The sequence below is a fragment of the Cyprinus carpio genome, chromosome B13, assembly GCF_018340385.1.
Source record: "Cyprinus carpio isolate SPL01 chromosome B13, ASM1834038v1, whole genome shotgun sequence".
NCBI classification, from domain to species: domain Eukaryota; kingdom Metazoa; phylum Chordata; class Actinopteri; order Cypriniformes; family Cyprinidae; genus Cyprinus; species Cyprinus carpio.
Window position 1 is genome coordinate 27,598,599 of NC_056609.1, and position 20,416 is coordinate 27,619,014.

The window sequence follows — 20,416 nt, forward strand, 5'->3', positions numbered from 1 at the left end:
AACTAAATGTGCGGTAATTGTTTATCTTTCTCTCAGACCACTTTCTTTCATTTCAAGCCCTCTTTTCCTATCGTTTCATGCTGGTGTGATGGTGTGGTTTATGGGACGGGTGCAGAGACAAAAAAAGCTGAATGAGATGGGTTGGGTTCTGCAAGCATACAGGAAAGAAGAAAAAAAAGGACTTCTGCTACATACTAGGACTGTGTCTCAGAATCTAGAAAGTGGCCTACCTAGACAGCATTTCTGGGCATCATAGAAGCATTCAAACTCAAAAATGCTTTCAGTAGGCAAAAATTTTTATATTTTGGCTTTTTTTTTATTTGGTTATGAGTTTAATGAGTTTAAAGGGTTGACACGGACCAAAGTGTGACCATGTGTGCAAGCACAAGCAAACATGTATAACGAGCACTTGTTCCCACCTGCCTCTGCATTCCTGAGGATTTATACAAGAGCAGAGCGAGAGCGAGATACAGAAACATGTACAGCAAACAGGATGAGGACTCTATTATAGAGATGTAGAGATTAGATGAGAACCGGCTACAAACAGCACATGTACAATCTCCTGGGTTCCCACTCCTTTTGATCACTGAATTTCCATGACTTCTGGATAGATTCGAAGAAAGATGGACAAAACAAAGGTTGTACTCACAAGGAACAATATTTTAGAGCTGAGCATAACTAGAAAAAAACTGTACAAAAATGTTCATAACTTAAGTTTTTTTTTTATTTACATTAGTTTTCAAGACCTAGAAATTGCAACTTTATCAGTTCTTCATAACAGTGGAAACCCTGATTCTAAAAAGCAATGCTTGTATCTTCTTCACTTATGATGTCTTCAATGAAAAAAAAACAAAAGTCTGTTTTAAACGTCTTGTTAGCATGCTAAAAACACTGCTGCTGACAGTAAAAAGGCACACTACCATTCAAAAGTTTAGGATCAGTAATTCTTAGTGTTAATGGATGAAAAAATACAGTAAAAATAATTATATTGTGAAATATTATTACAATTTAAAATAACTGTTTTCTATTTCAATATATGTTAAAATGTAATTTATTACTGTGATGCGCAGCTGTATTTTCAGCATCATTACTTCAGTCTTCAGCGTCACATGATCCTTCAGAAATCATTCTAATATGCTGATTTGCCGCTCAAGAAACTTTTTATAATTATTGCTGAAAACGTTTGTGTTGCTTAATATTTGTGTGTAAATGATAATTTATTTATTTATTTTTAATGATTTTTTGATGAATAGAAACCTTTGAATGTTAGTGCATGTCAGCATTTTCCCTTTCTCTGGTCCAAAACAATGTACTCAAACTAAATCACCAAACAAATTAAACCTTGTAATAACTACATAGTTCACCTAAATTACATTTACTGTGCCATTATTCTATAAATAAAACTCATCTTTAATGTCACCGAAACTCACTTCAACTCAAAGGAAAACTAAAAAAGACACTTGGGAACATTCTTGGTCTTAAAATACAAAGAAAACAACAATAAATAAAATGTTGTGCAACATCACAAGGCCCCACGCAAAGCAGGGGAAGGGAAAAAAAGGGAGGCACTGACAAAAGTCAATAAATATTAAAATAAAAAAGGTTTCTAAGAATCACAGCTAAATATAACAAAGGAAAACATGAACAGATGTTGTCTATTTTGGTTTAGCATGCTACAAATTCTGCAATGCATGCATCATGCTAATGCATGAGAATTAACTCATTTTCTGTCAGTTCTCGGCCCAATTCGATTTAATACATTTGTCCCAGATGAGCAGATGAGAGGTTACAGTCAACCAAAGAAGCGTGCTAATGTAGAACATGAGGGCAATCCCTCTTGACTACACTAGAGGGACTTTCACTGAAGTAGCAACTCCATACATTGCTGTAAGGAACATACCTGCCAAACAGGGGTCCTTTCATAGACTCTGGGGTCTTCCAGTTGCAAAATTTAAGGAGTTACATGAAACACTCGTGCTTTAAAAGACACATTAAAGGGTTAGTTCACCCAAAAATTTAAATTAGACTGCGTTTTACCTTTATATTAAAAACTGTCTTTGATCTTTCAAGCTCTATCATTGCAGTCAGCAGGTGTTGCAGTGCTTCAGTCCAAAAGACGTGAAATAAAAAGCGCCCTTCCATAAAACAAGAACAAAGGCCTCCTGTAGCGAATCGATGCTTCAAGCTCTATCATTGCAGTCAGCAGGTGTTGCCACTGCAACACACGCTGACAGCAATGATAGAGCTTGAAAGATCAAAGACAATTTTTAATATAACTCCGACTGGATTCATCTGAAAGAAGAAAGTCATGTACACCTAGGATGCCTCGGGGGTGAGTAAAACGCAGCCTAATTTTAACTTTGGTGTGAACTAACACTTTAAAATCATTCTTCATATTAGTAATTCTTAAGCTTGCATAACGGTGGCACATTTGCATCAAGGTTGGCCTGAGCACAGTGCAAGCATTATCCATTTAACCCACTGAAATTCCTCAGGTTTCCGACATTAACTTAGCAGCAAGCGGCTCTTAAGGCTAATGAAAAGCCTCTCCAGATGACCGGCAGCCCGCACACAAACATACAAAGACGACCCCAATGCACTTCTCAGACGCTTGTTTCCTTTGGCCTGGATGTGGAATTCACAGGAAGCTTTGAGAAACACCTGGTGGATGGAGTGGGAGGCAGGTGTAGGGAGGGTGGAGGGGGGGACGCGTCTCTCGCCAGAACCCCACAGACCTGCTCATTCCACCCCATTAGACACATTCAGAAGCTTGAAAGCTCGGGCACAGTCAAGGGCCAAACAGCCATCAGCGGCTCAGGCACAGAATGGAGCCGGCAGGGCCAGGAAGTCACGTCTCGAACTGGACGGCGGTCTGGCTCAACTGCAGTGAGAGGAATGGAGCTGGCTGGCACTGGGCACAGTCTCCCCAAAACGACTCCAACAACTGTCTTTGTGACCAGTCAAGTTTAAACGGAGGCCAGTTAAAGTTCTTGGCATTGTGTCTGGTTGTTTGTGTTTACAGTCTGCTCCAGTACTTCTTCCACAACAACTAAATAATATATATTCAGTACAATCAAAGTATACTTATCTTTTAAAAAAAAAACTAACATGAAAAATAAAATAAATAAATAAAAAACGACTTTTATCCATCAAGGATGCATTAAATTGATCAAAAGTGACAGCAAAGAGATTTGATGTTGCAAAATATTCGTATTTCAAATAAATGCTTTATTTTTATATAAAAACGTTATATTCAACGAATCCTGAGAAAAATGAATCAAGGTTTCCATAAATATATGAAGCAGCATGACTGTTTTCAAAATGGATAATAATCAGAAATGTTTCTTGAGCAGCAAATCAGCATATTAGAATGATTTCTGAAGTATCATGAAATGACACTGAAGACTGGAGTAATGATGCTGAAAATTCAGCTTTGATCACAGGGATAAATACATTTTACAATATATTTTAAAAATAAACATTTCTTTTAAATTGCAACTATATTTCACAATATCTCTTTTTACTGTATTTTTAATCTAATAAATTGTGCTTGGGTGAGACTTCTTTCCAAAACATTAAAAATCTTACCAAACCCACACTTTTAAACAGTAGTTCTGGCATCTCTGTGCTGCTTGATTTTCCAAAATAGATTTATTTTTTTAAACTATGTCACAAATACCTCACTCAAGTACTGTATGTAAATGTAGTTGAATTTTATGGATACATACAGTTATAACTCACCCAAAAGTTAAAACTCTGCCATCAATTACTCACCCTCATGTTATTCCAAACCTGTATGTCTTTTTTTCTGTGCAACAAATAAATATATTCGTAAGAATGTTTTTGCCCAAACAATGTAAGTAAATGGGGTCCAAAACAACACTGAACCCCATTAACTATTCCTATAATAACCTCAGTTCTTAATGAGGTGACAAGAGTTCTGAAGGTATTATTTATTCTGTTATATATTGCACTGACATTTTGGAACAACACACTGACACATGAAATGAAACGTGTGCAAACTTTTACATTCATGTACTTGTGCAGAGTGTGTTTGAGGCCTAACGTTCAAATAAATCTGTCTTATGCAACAATTTTACACATAAACATGTATCGACTCCGGCACATAATGTAAACTCTGCACACAGTTGGCGTGCTTTGCCAATAGACACAGTGGAGGTACACAGTGTTCTGTGGCTGAAAAGAAGGGAGCTGCACTAATGCGATGGAAATGAGCTCTAAGCAGCGCGGAGCATGAGAACTCAGGGGCTCTGAGGAGACACAGCGGGTGCAGGGAGTCATTCTGAAACAACACACTGAGATGGATTTCAACAAGACATTCCCGGACAGCCACAATAATACCATATGCCTTCGTGTTAAAGGAATATGGAAAATTCTCTCATCATTTACTCTCCCTCATGTCTTTCCAAACCCTTCCACAAAATACAAAAAGAGAATTTAAAGCCTTTTCCATGCTCTTTTCCAATTATAATTAATGGTGACTAGGGCTTTTAAGCTTCAAAAAGAAGCACAAACATCATAAAAGCAGTTTATGTAACTCTTCTTTTGTCATACAATCACTTGTTTGTGAGAAACAGATCCAAATTTAAGACATTAGTGAATGAAAATCTTCCCTAGATTTCATTGACATGTTTTATGAGAGAAGATTCAGGAACAAATCACTCTTTTGAATCTTGTAAATGAATTGGCTCATTGTTCATTCAATGATTCACTTATGAATCGGAATGATTGATTTGTCATTTAAACTCATTAGCTGCATTTCCATGCACCCAAATAATCCATCTTGACGGCTCAATCAGACTCAAACACCTTAATCAACGCAACTAAGATCGAATGAACATTTCAATTGGACTGAAAGGAGTGGAGCAGACCTAAAATCATCTGATCAACAGGAAAAAAAAATGTTGAATCAGACTATTTTCTCAATCAAATTCAAAAATCCCTTGCACAATGCTGTGATGCAAGTTCACAAAAGTTTCAAATCTTACAAACATGCATATGCTTATTTCCTTGACATGCCTCGCGAAATGGTCAGTGGATGAGACAAAGTATTTACTTTAAAAATCTGCTGACAAATATGTTCTTGTTCTTTTTAAATGTATTTTTAGAAGGCAAAATCATCTGAAAATAGCTGAAGTTTTGTTCAGAAGAGATGCATGTAAAAGCGTAAGTGAAATGGATTGCAATGTTCAGGGTTCATATAAACAGAACTTTCAGATTGTAGGTCTGTTTATAACAAAGATATCATATGGGTTCAGATGATACTTTAATGATGCTTTTGTTTATTGTAAACCACATTGAAAAGTGCAATAAGCAGCATTAGGATTTGGAATGACATGAGATTATTTTTATGTGAACTACTAAAAAAGTTGATTTGAAAAGGTGGGTTCTGGATGTAGGTGAGAAACAGACAACCTTCTAACCCCAGACTAATCTCTCAGTGCACAATGGCAGGAGGTGAATGAGAGGGGTGAGTGGCACTCATCCTCTGATGTGAGAGATTACCCATACAGAAGAGCAAGAGCTGGGCTCCAGCCGGGCTCTATTCACTATTCCACACGCACAGCTCTGCAGAAACCAGCTCCACGGAGAGCGTTCCACAAAGAGAGAGACAGAGAGAAAGACAGATGCACAAACAACTTCCAGGACTGCAGATCCAGGCTGAGGTTGAAAGTTTCAGTAGTCTAACACGATACTGCAGTGCAGAGAAACAGTGAATTAAGATACCCAACGGCTTTACGCTCACTGCCGCATTGCAGAGACGCTCAAAGCTTTGAGATGGGGAAATTATGTCATGGTTTTAATAGAGTGCAGCATTGATATGAAAACAATCAATATCAAGCTATGATAAAAGAAGACTAAACAGGTTCCACTTGTGTAGCTCTTAAAAAAATATACATTTATATATCATAATGAAATCTTATTTTTTAAAGAAAACTTTAAGGAAATTAACTAATTAAATAAAGGCATAATGAAATACAGGTTTATTGAATATATAGGTTAAAATTTCTAGAAATATCATATTAAAATGTCAACCATGCTACATTTCTGAAGGCATAATTAATATTATAAATGTATTATTTACCGTCTGGGCCCCTTCAGAATATTTAACTTTTAGATTTTTTTTTTGCTTCATCGGAATGAGATGACACTTACATTTGTCGCATTAGCTATGTGAACCAAAAAAATTTATATGAAAAAATTATTGACATGATTCGGATATGTTAAAGTGTTGAAAAATAAAAAGTAACACTTGGTACCTTCATTGTCAAAAACGACCGACATAGGAAATAAATGGGGGGGGGGGATCATTTCATCACAATGGAATGAAATTTGGTCACTTTTGTCAAATTAGCTATGTAAAAAAAAACACGTGGATAATTCAGATATGTTAAAAGGTTGAAAAATAAAAAGTAACAACTGGTACTTTCATGATCAAAACTGACCAACACAGGAAATGAATGGGAAACACGAAAAATAAATAAAAAACATTTGGAAAACAATGCTAATAAAAATTTTATAAATATTGCATAGTATTATAAAATCTCCCTAAAATTCTACAAAAATAATCAACCAAAAATATTATTGAAAATTAAAAAAAAATTGGTCCCTTTTGACCATGAAGGTACCAAGTGTGCTCAGAGGGTTAACTTAAGTTGCCACAATGCAACTGAATAAATATTATTTGCGTGTCATAAAAAGACAAAAAATGTAATCTTAGATTTTGTTTTACCAGATTAACTAGAAAAAGCACCGTTTCATAGAATGATGCTAAAATGCAAATAAAAGGATAGATAAACAACACATGCAATAGAATAACTGAGCCGAGCTCCAATGGGAAACATTGATGAGTGGTTGCATCCAAGATATTAAAAAAAAAAAAAAAATATATATATATATGATATATAATATATATATATATATATATATATATATATATTATATATAATAATAATACTATAAAAATTAGCATATTGTGACAAAAGTTCATTATTTTTCCATAATGTAATGATAAATATTTTGCACCAAGAAATATTTCAGGTCTTTATTGGTTTTAATATGATATTTGGCATACAGCTCATGAAAACCCAAAATTCCTTATCTCAAAAAAAATCAACCAAATTAACCTAATATCTGAATCAACTAATTAAAAAACACCTGCAAAAAAGATTCCTGAGGCTTTTAAAAATCCCATCAACGCAAAACCGCAATCATGGTAAGACTGCCGACCTGACTGCTGTCCAGAAGGCCATCATTGACACCCTCCAGCGAGAGGGCAAGACACAGAAAGAAATATTTCTGAACATATCCCAGAGGCTGTATCAAGGCAGCTCAGTGGGAAGTCTGTGGGAAGGAAAAAAGTTAAGCAAAAAAACGCTGCACAACAGGTGACAACCCTGAGGAAATGGGAGAAGGACCGATTCCAGAAAAACCTAACTGAGTCTGGAGGTAGAAACATCCAGAGCGTATCATGCACAGGCGTGTGCTTTTGAACAAGAAACAGCGGCAGACGCGCCAAACCTGGGCTACAGAGAAGCAGCACTGGGACTGTTGCTCAGTGGTACAAATCTTTTTTCGGATGAAAGCAAATTTTTCGGAAATCAAGATTGCCAGAGTCTGGAGGAAGACTGTGGGGAGAGCACCGTGTTCATCCAGTGTCAAGTAAGTCAGTGATGGTCTGGGGTGCCATGCAGCTGCTGGTGTGGGTACTGTGTTTTATCAAGGGCAGGGTCAAATAGCTATCAGGAGATTTTGGATAATGCTGAAAAGCTTTATGGAGATGAAGATTTTGTTTTTTCAGCAGCACGACCTGGCACCTGCTCACAGTGCCAAAACCACTGGTAAATACAACTGGTTTAGGCGCTGTGCTCAATTGGCCTGCCAACTCTCCTGACCTGAAACCCCATAGAATGTGAAGAGAAAGTTGAGAGAGCAAGAGTGTGAGCTTCCAATGCCTCCATAAACCTCAGATGCCACAGGCTGAGTGGTTTGCATCCAAGATTTCTAAAAAAAAAAAAAAGTATTGAGTGCATCCCTGAAACATAATTATATTGAATATTGATTCGGATGGAAATATGCTAATATATTTTGGGTTTTCATGATCTGTATGCCAAATATCAAAAATATTAATGCAAGAATCTAAAATAATGAAAATAATAATTTAATATAATAATATATATATATATATATATATATATATATATATATATATATATATATATATATATATATATATATATAAAAACCTCCTTATCATAATGGGAATTGGGGCTGTCCCATAAAAATGATCCATATGATTTGTTTGCTATATTATGAAGACATACAATAACTTTGTGCAAGAAAAAGACAGAAATCTTACTCTAAAATCTCAAATTCAAATATGCTGCATCAAAACATATCATGCCAGGTTTTAATGATGACAAGAAAATTAGAGCTGTATGTCTTAAAGAGCAATTTTTGAATTGAACATAAGCATGAATGAGATTTCAGAGCAATGGATGGGTAAATTCCCTATTCCTTTAAAGAGAGGAATGTTTAAATAAAGATTAGGGCCGTCTACCTTTCCGAAAACACTATCAGGTGACACCGTGAACTACAGTAGCTCTGACCTCTTCCTCAACCACTAATAGCTTCTACAGTCAGCCGTATATGTTCCCTCTTCTTGCCATCAGCTCTGGGCCAGTCTTGTTCTCTCTCACCATCTCTGTCCATCGTATATGAATCAGCTGTTCAGTTGTCCGGCATCTCCCTCGTCTCAGTCAAACGACGGCCAACATGCTTTACGCTTGGCCTCACCTGTGCAAGCACTTACACAGAGTTCCCGCTGGACCGCTTTACCGTCGTCCTCCATCGCCCTGAGGCCCGGTTCAAAGTCCCTTGTTCACAAAAGATGCTGAAAACCAACTACAAGCCAAGCGTGAGGCTGCGGAAAACACAGCTAACGGTGTCAGAATCGCAATAAACTACACAACAGAGCCAAAAAAACATTTTCCGTGGCTTGTCCGCAACACGAGGCTTAAGGGCTGAAAAGCAGGCATGCGATTGCGATATTGAGATAGCGCTGATGAATTCTGCAGTCAGAATTTTGTCAGTCTGATGCCGAGTTCACCGCAAGTCAAATATGTTAGCTTTCCACATTTCAGAGTAGTTTTAAAATATTCCAAGTGTTCCAGCAAAATCTAGGAACATTTAGTGTTGCCATAAGACCTCGGGTTGGCAATGCTAACATTATGTAATTGAAAAAACAAACATGACAAGCTAAAATAAAAAGTGGCCTGGTGAGTGAACTTAAATGAACGTGCTGGATTTATAACAACAAATATTAAAGAATGTATTTTATATATTTTACCCTAACCCTACAAATTAAAGAACTAAAAAAATGAATTAAAAACAACATAAATAAGTTAATACCACTGATTTGTACCACAGAAAATGTGTAAAATAAATGAAAAATATGCTTAATGTAATTCAGACGCTTAAACATGCTTGTGGTTGCCAATCCACTTTAACTGAACTTTTATCACCAATGCAAGTTCTTAAAAAAGAAGAGGAAAAAAAAGTGAAGATTTGTTGAAGGTTAAATGTTGTTAAATACATATTGATGCTCATCTGGATTTGAAGGTGTTGTGAACCAGATAAACTGATGCATTACACCTCTTGTAGGACATTCTAAGATATGCATAAATATACAAGAAATGAGAGTTTCATACACAAAACTGATGATACTTCAGTGGCTGTGTACTCCATACTGCCATCTATCTATCTGGACGCAGCGTCAAGACGCAAAAGTAAAAGCTTTAATTTCTATCGGTGCATGTTCAATATGATGTTGCAGTACACCATGCAGCGCCCAGTTAGGTTAGATGACACTGATCAGTGCAAACAGAAGATGAACAGAAATGAAGGTTGATGTTGGATGAGAGATGTACCTTATAGCGCATCTTGGGACACGAATGGACGTAGAAACCCAGATAGTAGTAGGAAAGTTTGGGCGACTGCTGCTGCAACTGCCTGGTGAAGGCAATCTCCCTGCAGAGAGAACCAGAGCAGAAATAATGCTTTACAGGCATATGGGTCATGCTACAAACATGTAACCAGATTGTCCACTTGGTTTGACATTAAAAGCTTTGTGCTTAAAGTCGTGAAACCGCATGGTGCTCCTTGCAAAGAGAACTGATTTAATGCTACAAACATCCACTGTTTCAGTTATTTTCAGACAGGCTGAGACATTCACTTACTCTTGCTCATCATACCCATGTAGTTTGACAGCTTTCTTTCCATTTATGTAATGTTTTATGTGACTTTTTACTTTTATGGAAGACAAAAGAAGATATTTTGCAAAATGTCCACAAAACTCTTTTTCATAAGGAGGATCTGTGCTGTCAAGCTTTAAAAACGACAAAAAAAGAAAGCACCATATGACTTGTGCTATATTTTGAAGACATACAATATCTTTGCGCAAGAAAAATTGCAGAAATAATGCTTTGAAATCTCATTAAATTCAAATATGCTAAGATATATAAGATACTTAGAGATAATGACACTTAACTTAAAATAATTTTTATATATAACTATTAACGGTTCATAATTATAATATTATGATGTGTCGAATCAAGATATGATGAATCATCACCAGACTTGCTGCATATGGACCAGATCAATGGTTTCCCTCATAAGCAGCCATTTAAATGTGTTTCTGGAAGTTCAGAAAAAGAGAAAAACAAAAGGGAGCTGAGAAAATAAAAACAGGAGGAAAAATAGAGGAGATTTATACTTCCTCCTGCGAGCAATCAACAAGCTCCCGCACTCTCTCTCTCTTTTCAGTTCTCGCTTTATTCCCTGCACAAACACGTTTCTCTTTTCCATAAATAAATCCTGCTCTTTCTTCTCTCTTCTTCTGCATTTTGTACACCTCACACTCTCGGTCTTCCCAAAAATGGAGGGGGGGGTCTTTTTTTTTCTTGAGGGAAAAGGACAGGAAGATAGAGAGAAGCCAAAGCAAAATAAAAGTGGAGGAAAATGAAAGAGACAAATAGCGAAGGGAAAAGGAGCGACGACAAACAGCGAGGTGCTGGAAGGTCATGCGGTCGCTGCCAGGTTCCCGGGTTCCCATCCCCTGGTGACAAAGCCTGGCTCTCCATGAATGAGAGACGGATAAGAAGAGGCTGTGGAACCCATTCACAAAAAAAGATGGAGAAAGAAAGAGGGACAGAAAGAAAGGGCAGCCCCCTCCCTCCTCGATTCGAACCCCAGTCCCCACCCGCTTGGCCTCCATTATCTCCTCTTCAGCGCTCTGACACCCCTACACAAGCCAATTATGCCACAGCGCTCACCACGGACAAGACGTCTGCTTAATATTAATGTCACACACACACACACACACACACACACACACACACACACACACACACACATCCAGAGCAGGAGATGTGAGGACCATATTTAACACAGTTAAGTGTCTACATAACACAGTGTCTAACTATTATAGGAGATGTAAACAAAACAAATACAAAACAATACAACATACACGTGGGTAAATATAATTTATTAAAATAAACATAAATGTATCTTCTTGAAAGGTCATTAAAAAGTCATTTTTACTGAGTAACAAGAAAAATATACTAATTAAAATAGGGTGGATTTGACTAAAACTGTCAAGAAAATGTCATATTTCATGGGTCATGGGTCATATTTCAAACCAAAAAAAATATTTTGTTTAAAATGAAAGAAAAGCTACTTTACAACCATTGAAGGTTTTTACATTATGACAATTAAGCACATTTTCTACACAAATTCTTATAACCATATGCAATAAATAGTATTTGTACATTTTATATATATATATATATATATATATATATATATGTACACTTTATATATATATATATATATATATATATATATATACACACTGCGTTTATATGCATGTATATTTACTTTAAAAATATACACATAATTATAATAAAATAATATAATAAATTATATATACATTTTTCCATTATTACTAAAAGAAATTACAAATAAATTTTTTTTTTTTTTTAAATAACATGCGGTAAAATGCTAAGACACAATGTTACAAATAAAATAAAAAACCTAAATAACATCTATTTCATTTATGCTAAATATACTTTGTTTTATTAACCCCTTTTTAGGGGTTAAATATGACAAGGGTAATTTTTAATGAGATTCACCCAAAGATTTCTACAGAATGAACAGTGTAAATTAATTTTCAGCACGTTTAGGATTTGGAGGAAACTCCTTTTGTTTATCTTTGCTGGCCATTCATCATTATTTTAACCGTCCAGCGCAGCATGGAGACACATTGCTGAACAGTGACACATCCTGCGCTCAGACAGTCTCACTCAATCACACTGACACACAACAGCACAAAGACACTGACCCCGCGGCTGACACCAGCTGCTCTGGGCACAACAGAGCCCCGTGCACTCCACTTCTCACTCGCGCCTTCTTTTTATTCTTCTGTCTGTGAGAAATGAGGCTCCCAAGGCCTCCAGACACCCAAAAATATGAGTATAACACACACACACATCTGGCATCTCCTGTAAAGTGTAACCTAATCAGGTGAGCAGCCCATGTGAAATATTCACACACACATATGTGAAAGACAAAGAAATATAAGCCTGTAACTGTGGGTGTGCATGGATGCGTTTTGAAAGTAACATGCACTGAACTCTCAGATCAACAAGCACAACTATTGAAAACATATTCAGGAGACAAGATTGTGCACTATTTAGGAAAGAGGAGAACCAGGAGGGATTCCTGTGCTGTTCGTCTGCAGCATTAATGCTGTAAATCTTTTGCTGGGAGGTAGTGTAGCCTAGTGGTTAAAGGTTTAGGCTGGTAACCAAAAGGCTTAGGCATAAACTAGTTTCAGTTTTGGATGTCCAAACAGACTCGCACTTAATTTCAAGTCAGATTAACTGTCAACTAAATGATCAGTAAATGTTTTTACCTGAAAAGCTCAAAGATTAGTCAAATTTTTCTGATTGGCTGACCAACCTGAGAGCAGAGTAGGTGCCCAATGAGAGCGAGGAGAAGTCGGGGTGATAGTAGAGGTACACAGACGACACACAGGAGGGCAGGATGTCCAGAACTCCTACAGCTACTATTGTGCCATCCAACCAATACTGCTGATGGAACGAGCCGTAGCCCACATCTGGACCATCAGGAGCGGTCTCAGCCTGGAGAAGATGTGACAGATAAGACAAAGAAAGAACAGAAATTATTATTATAAACATGTAATTCTGTCATGACAACTTCTGGAGGGATTGGCATGGTAATGTACATGACAATGTTAATGTATTTGGTCTTGACTGAATAGATCTGCTACGCTGCTGCGGCAGAGCAAGTACCGAGACTTACTACTACCAATACATCCACAAAATACTGCTGTGAGCATGTAAGAAATATTGCTGCTGCAAATACAACATACATGAAATAACCCCCATATAGCATACATGAATCACCTCCTAGCAGATCTATTCAGGTGGAGCTGGGGAAGGTGGAGGGTTTCTGAAGCAAGCTGCCACGGTAAGCACTAGTCATATATTTGAATGTTGAGCAGCGAGCTCATTGGCTACCGATACAGGAGAGAACCAATCAGCTGTGCCATGTGATAATGATGTCATTAGGTCGGATTGAGTTAGACATATCAGACTGCGCCATCTAGAGTTTCATGCCAGAACTCTGTATTTATTATACAATGTATTTATTTGTAGGCGTTTGCCTCTTTTTACTGGATGAGAGTGAAGGGAATTTACTGGGGACTTAACGTGAGAAGCATGGAAGTCAAGATTCAAGCATACATTACTCACATGATATTTATAAGTGAAAAAAGAAGAAGAAAAAATATTTATTCATTAAAAAATGTGCAAGATCATTATAATTTAAAATAATGGTTTACTATTTTAATATATTTTAAAATGTAATTTATTTCTGTGATGCAAAGCTGAATTTTCAGCATCATTACTCCAGTCTTCAGTGTCACACGATCCTTCAGAAATCATTCTAATATGCTGATTTGCTGCTCAAGAAACATTTCTGATTATTATCAATTTTGAAAACAGTTTTTCTGGAAACAGTGATATATTTGTTTTCATGATTCTTTTATAAATAGAAAGTTCAAAAAAAGCAGCACTTATTTGAATTAGGAAACTTTTGTTACAGTATAAAATGTCTATACTGTCCATTTTGATTAATTTAATGCTTGCAGAATAAAATTACTCACATCCTTCAACTGTTGTTCAATTAACAACCAATGAACAAATTTAATATTGAATATATCATTTGGACAACTCATACTTTGAAGCAGGGAAAGGAATCGCTGCTACAAAAACAAACACTGGTGAATTGTACAAATGTTTATCAAAATGGTTTGACTTAGCTGTAATATATAAAGTAAAGGGCAAATAAAGGGCATACTAGAAAGGGAGTGACTTTTTAGTCATCATGAAACATCCCAATTTTATCCATAATGAGAAACAGAATATTCAACTGGAAAAACACATGAAGGGTGGGACTTGATTTTATGCATCAGGATTTGATTGGATGGAGAAAACGGTTGGAGGGGAGGGGATAAAAAAACTTCGAAACACTTTTACATTTTATTGACAAAAAACTTTTTTTGTGTATGTACTGATGAACTGTGCAAGATTATACCAGAAACAGTCCGTTTTGATCTTATTTAAACTTTAAGTTGAATTTTGAATTTACAATATTATAAAGCAAATCAATTAAACTGACTGAAAAAGTTTTGAAATATGTTCCTGTGTGCGATCCTGTGTAAAAACGAGTCAATCAATGCTCAAACAATTTGAAAGTCTGTGCTTGCAAAGGAACACAGGGTATACAGTAGCTTGCTAATAGTTCCCACATGTGGGCTGAGAGCGGAGGTGTGTGTGTGTGGGTGGAGTGAAAGTCCATGCCAGGCACACACAATCTATGAGAGGTGATTTAATAAAAATCCTTGCAGGAACAAAATCAATCTCCACAATGAAAGCCTGTGTGTGAGGCACCGAGGGGCTGTTTTCACCCTCTGTGTTAACGTGTGTAAATCAATGAGTCAAACCACACACACACACAAATAAACAACTACAACTACTGTTGTGTCTGAAGATAAAAGCCCACATTCCTTCATGTGACATGAATGCACTCGTTTATTAATATATGTCTCCTGTTTTTGGACGGCTGTAAAACCCCAAACCGTTACCTGCCCAAGATCGTATTTCCCACTCAAACCTTCACGCTGGCTTTTTTCAATCAAATTGTTTATCGAGGAGGGCGCTTTATTCACCCTAGTCCACCAACGAGACTTCAAACGTCTCGGCGGGAGGGGGCCTACGCAGCCGTAGCCGTAATGGGATCTCTCAGCGGCCCCTTCGGCCCATCTGGGTCCAGTTAGCCCTGCAGGAAGCCGGCTCGTTATCACAACACCAGGGGAGCGACTCGGCCAATCCGTTCAGTATGAGAGGCTTAGACACTGCCGTGCCACGGTCACTCACCTCCAAATTAAAACCAACACAGAAACATCACAAACGCCACTCACAATGTTCAAACCTACACAGTAAAAACTGTTTGTAATGTTAATGGTAAAAGACGGTAAAAACCTAACCAATTCATCCACCCTATTTTTGAGGCAGGGGGCGCTATTACGCATTTTGTGAAAGAGCATTAAAGGGGTGGTTGTTTTGTTTTTAAAAATGCATCATTTTCACATATTTTACCTTTATTCTACACCACTGTTTCGGTTCTCGTCAAAACGGTGTGTTGTGTTCCTGAATCTATTAAGCCCCTCCCTCCCTTGGGCTTAGATTGGTTTACTGGACCACTGTGTTGGGATTTGCTCACTGCCCAGAAACGTCATGCCCCCTTACCATTATGGGTAGCTGCATGTTCCCGGGGGCAGGTTTTTAGTGATGTCACAAACCCGGGAAGAACCTCGTAGTAGTCCCTACCAGTCTTTTTTTTGTTGTTGTTGTTGTCCTTAAAAAACGATTTCTTTTTAAAAAAAAAATATTTAATTTTGCATTGAACTTTGAGCATCGTAACTTTGCAGACGTTGTTTATGTTCTGACAGCAACGTTACAAAGTAACTAAAGTTAAAAAAGTGAAATCGTAATCAACCGCCCTTTAAGTCTCTGGATTGAAACATGGCGAGGAACAAGCAAAAACAAGCGACTGCATATGTAAGCAGATGCATATGCAAAATAACGTGATCATCAAACATTTCACAAGAAGTGAAAGTGGTATAGGACTGTGCAACCTTTAGATGTGTTAGAAGTGATCTATTCCATCTATGTTTTGATCATCGTTCTGAATTCGACAAAAATTTTATTTTCTCAGCTTTTTGTTAAGTGTTGCATTTTTCATGAAACTTACCCAATTTCAAGCGCTAGATTTTTCTCATCCAGCTAGATTTTTTTTAAGCAGTGGCTCTTTGTTTTGCATGTTCAGATATTCATACAACAAAATATTCTGGGTGCCACTAAACTTTTGTGAAAATGATCAAAAATGCTGGCGGTGGCTGGCAACTGTTTAAGAAAAAACTGGTGAAAAAGGGGTTAGCGTAAAAACGTGTGTGGCCAATTTTAAATTGAATGTGCAAGACTTCCAGTGTCATTTGCAACCAGTTATTTTTTGATGTAAAAAACAGCTTGTTATGCTGCATGATATTGCAAATAGATTTTTCTTATCAGATTTTTAAAGGTCGTTTTCACAGAAAATAGATTGATTTTGCATTGCAAAATAAGGTGGATATAGAGATTTTATAGATTTAACATTGGAATACTGTTAAATACACAGATTTTGGAGGTAAAGTCAACAGTAATTGTACACTTTACAGAGAAAAACCATAAACTGACATTCCCACAATTCCATGCCTGTCACTATACATTTAATATTTTGTTTAAATACCTATATTTCTTGTTATCAGTTACGTTCATTTGGGTTTTATATTGCATCTGACGTTGTTTAATTAAAGTTTATTGCATTATTTTAGTGTCACAAAAGTGCGTTGTATTCATGTTTCTATTTTTTACTTTGTATATACGTCTACATATTTTGAAACATGCATTTTTGTGAAGCTGCTTCGAATCAATATATCTTGTGCAAAGTGCTATACAACTAAACTTGAATTGAATATATTACTATATTGTAAAAAAAAAAAATAATATATATATATATATATATATATATATAACTAAAATTACTGGAGTTTGCATTACAAGAAAATATTATTTATTTTTTTCTACTTCAAAAAAATTTAAGTTTAATTAAATGTTTACTGTAATAATTCACTGCAGTTTCTTTGTAACTGTTTGTGAAATTTACTTGCAAATTCTGAGCAAACATTTTTGCTTTTTTTTAGTCTATATACTTTTTTTTTACTATAAAAGACACTTGTGATGAACACTTGTAGTTCATCATGCGTCTCTTTTAATAGCCTTTATTATTACAGTTAACAGTACATTATATGCTTACAAAACAGATTTAAGTAGATTTGAGTTGATGAAATAGTATTGTACTGTAACTAAGTTCAGTCCTGGAAAACCTAGCATCCTTCAAAGTATAAACTTTGCTCGGTTCACAACATCCCTAGAGAGGTGTTACAGTAAACCCCTCGTTTCTCGCAGGAGAAGCACATTCCATATGTATAGGTTAGTTATTTTCATTCAGACTGCTTGTCCATCAGGTTGGCGGTTTAAACTACCTGTCAGTATTAAGTACACACAGCCGCTCACGATGAAGGTACTTTCATAGCGCGGCTAGCGGCGATGATTAAGGGCTTGCGGTGAAACAGAGAGCCCTTTCTCAATCTGCCTTTTGGCACCACATGTGCCGGGCCCCGTTTCTGTCAGAACCAGACCGGACTCGAATCCAACGCCTGTCATGCAAACTTACCCTCCGGCAGCGGAGAGCTGCTAAAAGAACGTTAAGCTCTCAGCACCATCTTTCATCCATAATGATCTGACGGTATGTTCTAGATTGTGTTTTCACTCTGTTTTAATGAAAGGCAGCCCCCGCAGAAGTATTTCACGGTAAAAGTCTCAAGTATGTTTATGTAGCCATGACCTAAGTGCGGGAAATGGCGTCACCTTGACCCTGGGATCACCTCGCCGGACAGCCTAATGACTGCGTCTGTGCCACTGTGAGGGCAAGCAAAACTCACAGATGAAGCCAACAATAAATGCAGGGGCCCAAATCACAAGCATATGGTGCCCTGTGTCGCTCTTTGTTTGTCCGGCTTTCTCTAGCGTGTAGTGGCGTGCTAAGCATCCATTTGCAGTCGGCAGAGGAGACGGCAGCAGGCTGTTTGTCTGTTGTTAACATTCCTGTTTTATTAACAATACAGTGGCTCTTCTGTGTCATACAAACAATAAGAGAGGTTAACACATGCAGGAAACCATCCAACCAGATTCTGTCATACAGGAGGCTGCACAAACACACTGATACAAGTACAGTATCATAGCAGTATGGAATAAGAAGTGATCACTTGATTTTACAAATGCACAAACTGTACAATTGTATATACAAGTGTGTGTTTGAGAGAGAGAGAGAATGTGTGTGAAATGTATAATAATTATTGTACAGATTATATATAACATTAACATATTTTTACATTCATTAAAATACATTTATTCATGTTTTTATTATTTTAGTAAAGATTATTTTTTGTGATATTTATTTATTTATGTGTGTGTGTGAATATTACTTATAATTTTTTTATTATTCAAAATTCATTTATTCTTGTTTTTTATTATTTTAGTATTTAGTAAAAAAGATTATATATAATTAACAAAAAGTTTATTTATTTTTTTATAATATTATTATTTATAGTTTATTTTTTATTAATAATATGTTTTATCAATCTACATATAAATATAAAATATATTATTAAATTCATTTATTCATTTTTTATTTTATGTGTATATACATGAAATTAAATATTTAATAAAACAAAAAATAATATACTAAAATATAAGATACTATAAAATAGTTTATGTAAGAAATAGTGCTGTCAAACGAATAATCGCGATTAATCCCATTCAAAATAAAAGTTTTTGCTTACATGTGTGTGTACTTTGTATATTTATTATGTATATAAAAATGTATGTATGATATAAATATATACATGTAAATACATATAAATATTTGCTTTATGTGTGTATTTATATATATATATATATATATATATATATATATATATATATATATATATATATATATATAAAAATAAATATACACAATACACACATATATATTATATAAATACAATTAAATAAAAAATGCAATTAAAAACAATTACAAAAAAACAATAACAATTAAAAAACTTCAAGCGCATGCACAAACACACACATAATTTATTATCTATTAATTTATATCTATTATTTTAGTTATTTTTCGGTATGTTAAATGATAACTTCTATTCGCCTAAATTTGAACCCTATTTTGAAAACCAATGCTGTCATGGGTGGACCAACATACCTGAATTTACAACATAGCATAATATAATCTAGTTAGACATACAACCACTATGTACACTGTGAGAAGCACTTTATGAACAAAACTGACTTGAGTATAGTGCAATAGAAACTTAAATCCCCCATTATATTATATTACACCCCATTTATTGACTACAGTGAATATTCCCACAGAGCATTGACTGTCACAGAATTACACCTCAAACACGGCCCTGGAGAGGCACTGGGAACACTGCAGGACTCAAATGTTATTCACACAGACGCTCATTAGACGCAGCGTTCAGCGACGGGTCATTTAACCCCACGTGGAAACAGCAGCGCTCGATTACGGCTGCCATTTTTCTCCGAGTCGGAACTCACGCTCCCTCTGCGACACAGATGCAATGCCTGTCCTGGATACATGCAGGCATGTGGAGCTCTGATTACATTATGGTGAAGTGTTTATTAATGCGCTAATGATTTCATTGTGCGTGAGGCTATGTGGCAGAGACACAGACAGTTGAAGGCTAATTGCTATCGCTTGTCAAAACAGTCCCTGGAATTAAAAATAAAGTTAAACAATAGTGTACGGCGAGTATGTGTGTACATGCATGTGGAAAAAACAGGGGTATGGGGCAAAGGCAGGGTTTGAGGTCTATAAAACCTTGACGACTAATTACACAACACCACTGTTAACGAGCATTTGCCCTTAGGACAGACATTTCAGGTCAATAAAAAGACATTTAAAAAAGCCAAGCAGAAACAGACATACAAATGCAACACAGGCGTGCATCAGCATCTCGGTGACGCAAAACATGCTGCCACGCACGCCATGTCACACACACGTGAACAAACACACACACACACACCTAGATAAACACAACCAGGTGAAGGAGTCTAATACACACTAATGGCAA

General features: G+C 36.2%; 1 protein-coding gene across 4 annotated transcripts in view; it reads right to left on the minus strand.

Annotated features, from left to right (window-relative positions):
• Positions 1-20,416, minus strand: part of LOC109100707 (arginyl-tRNA--protein transferase 1-like) — a 77,399-nt gene that overhangs the window by 24,947 nt on the left and 32,036 nt on the right. For 3 of the 4 annotated variants that reach the window (XM_042737534.1, XM_042737532.1, XM_042737533.1), the window contains exons 9-10: positions 13,042-13,223; positions 9,951-10,050 (exon numbers count right to left, since the gene is read on the minus strand). In XM_042737534.1, the coding sequence (XP_042593468.1) occupies positions 9,951-10,050; positions 13,042-13,223 (282 nt within the window). The remainder of the gene's footprint in view (positions 1-9,950; positions 10,051-13,041; positions 13,224-20,416) is intronic. The other variant, XM_042737535.1, reaches the window with a different exon arrangement.